This window comes from Sesamum indicum, unplaced genomic scaffold (assembly GCF_000512975.1).
Source record: "Sesamum indicum cultivar Zhongzhi No. 13 unplaced genomic scaffold, S_indicum_v1.0 C00672, whole genome shotgun sequence".
NCBI lineage: Eukaryota > Viridiplantae > Streptophyta > Magnoliopsida > Lamiales > Pedaliaceae > Sesamum > Sesamum indicum.
This window is the reverse complement of record NW_011629785.1, coordinates 1-4,649: the sequence shown is the minus strand read 5'-3', so window position 1 is coordinate 4,649 and position 4,649 is coordinate 1. Positions and strand designations below refer to the sequence as shown.

General features: G+C 36.8%; 1 protein-coding gene across 1 annotated transcript; it reads right to left on the bottom strand.

Annotated features, from left to right (window-relative positions):
- Positions 1 to 1,434: 1,434 nt before the first annotated feature.
- On the bottom strand, positions 1,435 to 4,585 carry LOC105155214 (heptahelical transmembrane protein 2-like). The gene is made up of 2 exons (XM_011071085.2): positions 4,236 to 4,585; positions 1,435 to 2,527 (listed from the first exon to the last, which is right to left on the bottom strand). The coding sequence occupies exons 1-2, from the start codon at positions 4,413 to 4,415 to the stop codon at positions 1,865 to 1,867; spliced, it is 843 nt and encodes a 280-aa protein (XP_011069387.2). The 5' UTR covers positions 4,416 to 4,585; the 3' UTR covers positions 1,435 to 1,864.
- Positions 4,586 to 4,649: the final 64 nt, after the last annotated feature.

Below are 4,649 nucleotides of genomic sequence, written 5' to 3'. Positions count from 1 at the left end.
CATTTAAACCCATTAGGAATTGAACTAGCTGACTTGCATCGTTCTGTTCCGCCTTGATTCTGTTACATCCACAAATGCAAAGTCCGCACGAACAAACAGCTGGTGGCATGAGACACAGTAACTCATCCCAGAGCTGCTTCAGTTTGGTGTAATAAGCTGTCACGCTCATTTTGCCTTGAGAAATAGAGCTAATTTCGCGTTAAAGTTTGTAGAATAGAGTTCCATCACACTCGTCGTACCAAGCTTCAAGCTCCAACCAGAGGTCTCTTGGTGACGCCGCGTATAGATATGCGTTCACCAAGTCCTTGGAGTGTGTTTAAGATCCAGGTTCGCACCACACAGTCCGTAAACCTCCACTTATTTGTGTTGTGGAGTTCCAATTGCAGGTCTTATGCTTGAGCCGTCAATGTAGGCCAGTTTATCCTTACTTTCCAACGCTAGTCGAACTGATCGACTCCAGGATAACCAATTGTTGCAATTGAATGGGGCAGAAACCATCACCCTACCTTGAGTTTCCAGGTTCTGAACACGCATCATCATAGGGTCAGTTCTAGTTCCTGTTGCTCTGGGAGGAGCTTCAGTCATATCGCTTGAAGAGCTCGCCATTCTCTTCAAATACAGACTTCAGGTGTGTTAAATCTGTTGATTAAGAAATTCTTGTTTTGTTTTTGGTTTTCGTATGCAGAGACCATCAAAGTGATAGCTCTGATACCATGATAAAATCAGAAATAAACTCCATGAATCACGAAGCTATAGAATCACGCAAACCAAATTGAAGAGAATCTGACTCATTCATTCTGAAAAAAAGATACAACAACTCTTTAAATATGGGTACATTAGTCGGTTGAGGAAGAAGGAACTATCCAACTAATTACAACTGAATAACAAACAGGAGGCCACGTCAACAACCACCTAAGCTACTAACGCCAGCTAATGAAAGTGCAAATTACATTAATAGAAATGTAATCCAAGAAAACACGACTTCTTCAGGTGAGTTCTTGGATAGCAGAAACAGAGTCTGAAGAAGCTGGAGTTGTTGCAGTTGCTGTCATGGAGGACGAAGCTGAATTCAACAAAGACCCCAAAGTACTTTTATTTTTGGTTTAAATGCATCTTTTTTAATCGTTTTAAAAATAAAAATATTTTTTTACAAAAACTAAAAAATATTTTTTTAAAACGCTCGAAACACTTCCTAAATAAGATGAAATAATATTTTCAATTAAGTCACCGGCAACAATGAATGTTGAAGTTTCTGATGAAGCTCCTCGTCATGTCAAGGCAGGGAACGTAATATATATTCTGTCCCATGTTAGCATTACACAATCATGTCACAGCAAGATATGCATGGTATCGGAATGCGTTCTCACTTTTTAAGTAATTTAATATGATAATTTTCAATATGATACGTGTCAATCACAACATCATAGCAAAGTGTGTTCGAAATCCCCACCGACCATAAATAGTTATAAAAGGATCATTCAGAAACTCAACCACCATCAACAATGGAGAAAATCCAGGAACTACCTGGAGTTGATGAAGAAACTCATTCTGATCAGTCAGAACTCAGAAGAAAACATGAAATTACATTCTGAACCTGGAGAGATACAGAGTCTGTCAGTAACATTTTCCCCAGAAGCTAATGGCAATAACATCTAACAATCAAATACATTCAAGAGAGACAGTACTGGTGTAAGCTTAAACACATGCTGCCTGCTCCCTTACAACAAACAGAAAAGTGTCAACTGCCTATAGAAAGAAATAAAAAAGATAATCGAATGAATTAAATTAACCCAAAAAACAGGAAAAAACAAACTCCACCTCCTAGAATCTTTACACACCCGTTAAAGAATTCACTGGCAAATTCTCAAGCAGGCAAACATCGTCGCCATTCCATGATAATAAGGGTGGCTGCACAATGAGCAAGAGCAGCAGCAACAACAAAAACGTGGAAAATCTGATGACTGTGACCTACAATATCAAACGCACCAGGTTTCCATCTCTCCGGGATCCTAGTGACGTAAAAGAATGCCCCAATTCCATACAAAAACCCCATGACGATCTCATACACAAGCGACACGCGTATTTGGTGCTGATCCCAGTGGAGGATCACTGCATGAGTAGCCGGAATTACTCCTAAGAACCCCATGAAGAGGAAGAGGCCGGCCCTCAATGACCTGAAATGGCTACTTGATAGAGCCGGTGTGAGTAGAGTCAGAACGACTAGAAAGCCGACTAAAGTGATCGAGGAGAGATAACAGAAGCGCCAGTAGGGGTGATCTGAGAAGGCGTAGTATATTGGGGCAAAAAAGGAACAGATAATCATGAGGGCAATGCCGGTGTAGTCCAGTCTCCAGAAGAAGTAGTAGAAGCGTTGGGAGTGGCAGGCGAAGAGGTGGGACACTGTGCTGAATATCAAACAGGTCATTGCTCCCACCAAGAAAACAAGCCAAGGCCATAAGGGAACTGAATCAGAATCTTTACTGGCATGCACGATTGGTGATCGAGCAATCTGTCCCACATAAGAATCCTGCATATTATACAATAGAAATTGGAAGGTAATTGTACCTCTATCAGAATCTTTCTTGACAAATTATGAACTTAATACGAAAAGAAAAAGTAATTGCAAGACTTAATATGTACGTAAAACCTCTTATATTTATGGTTGCTTAAGATCAGTAGATCACTTTCATACTTTGATGATTTTGTGTGAATTACAATAAAAAAATTATACATTAGCTATTTATAATAAGGCAGTTAAAATTACAATTTTACTCCTGAGTATAGTTGAATCTGCCGTCAGTAGGTTTGAATGCAATATTGGGACAAATTCCACATTTCAATAAACTCATCAAGTGATAGAGAAATATTAGAGATATTTCATGATATATATAGATCAGCAATAGGTGCACAATAAAAGAAATAAACACTTGATAGGTTTCAATGTGTATATATCATCACAACCATGAGCACAAAGTCACAGTGCCTTCTTCTGCATGCAAGTCCACAACTCAAAATTCTCCTATCACATGTCCATCGAAATACCTGCTCGAATCTTTCAATAAAAAGTATCTAAACTTGTATAGGCTGGTGGGATTCTCTATAGGTTGGATATAAGTAGCTTAAGCATATTCAACAATCTCGGAGGACCAAAGGTGTAAAATATAAGCTTACAACAAGTTATTTCAATCAGCATAAACTATATGACAGTTGTATAGGTCGGCTGCGCCATGTGCCTGATTGAGTATTGTTTGAGAAAAAGCCCACAACTTAAATTAAGGACTAATCAGATGATTCCTATTGCATACTCATTGCCTACAGCTTACTTATCTTATTCTACAGCTTACTTTTCTTATTTGATAATTAAGCTCTGTTATTTCTTATTGAAACAGATTATTGTCTTAACAAGAATGATCCTTGCGGTGCAAACCAGCTAATTAATGTGCTTCTATTATGTGCTTGAGCGGACCAAGAATTTTCCTTTGTAATTTCATAAACCACTGCTTAATCTTTTATTTCACTTTGATAGAAAACTATTATGATTAACTTATTCGAATGCATTTAAATATAATCTCTTCCACTAAAATTTTCTCTTGTTCTAATAAATGATGTGATATTAATAAGAGGAATCACTACTTTAGAAGGATAATACAAAAATACATACCGGAAAAGGATCCAATAAATTCGAAAGAATTGAACAAGGGAAAAGAATAACTTTTTAATTAAAATTGGCAAGTCATATTGAACACATAAAAATGGAAATAGAGTGATGACATATGGAAAGACATGAAAATTTTTATCCAAATTAAGTATCATTGGATCGAATGCACTTAACATGTGATTGATATCCCACTCCCCGAGACAAAATTTATTCCATGATCACATGGAATGGGACCAACACCAGACTTGTAGGAACAACTTTGTCCATGGAATCAACATGTGAGCTTGGGACCCATATTTTGTTCTTTTTTTATGTACTTAGTGATGTACCATTATGCTCAAATTTGTTGGGAAATTCTAATCAGCCACAGACTTATGAATTTCAATTTAATATATGGGATGAACTGTACTTTGACACGTGATTAGTGATGATTTTCAAGAATAATTAATAATACTTATTACATAATTAATTAAATATGAACACATTATGAGGGGAAGAAAAAGATATAGATATTCTTGTATTTCGTCTGCTCTTTTTCCTCAAAGGTGGATAGCAATCAAGATGAGAAAACACTAACCGTAAAGAAAGCATTGGAGGCGTTGGATCTGTAGATCGTTTTGGAAGTCAGCCATCCGTCGCTTCTCTCCCCAAACAAGGTCGCTATCACGTTCTCGATGCTCATTTTCTCTGTCAAGCTCATTACCATCATCCCCATGAATATCATAAATCCCAAAAAATGCCTGTAAAATATCAACATCAATTCTCAGATTATGAAGTTGCAATTGTAAAATTGGATCTCGAGGATTTTCAAATTCATTTTCTTATTTTATAAATAATTTCTAAAATGTTTGAATGTATTAATTCAATAAATTTTAAGTTTTTTAACTTTTATCCGTCGAATTAAATCCAGGTACTTGCATTAGTGCTCACGAAATCCGGACGAAAATATCAAATAAAATGCTGAATCAAACAGAAAAGTGCACACACAGAG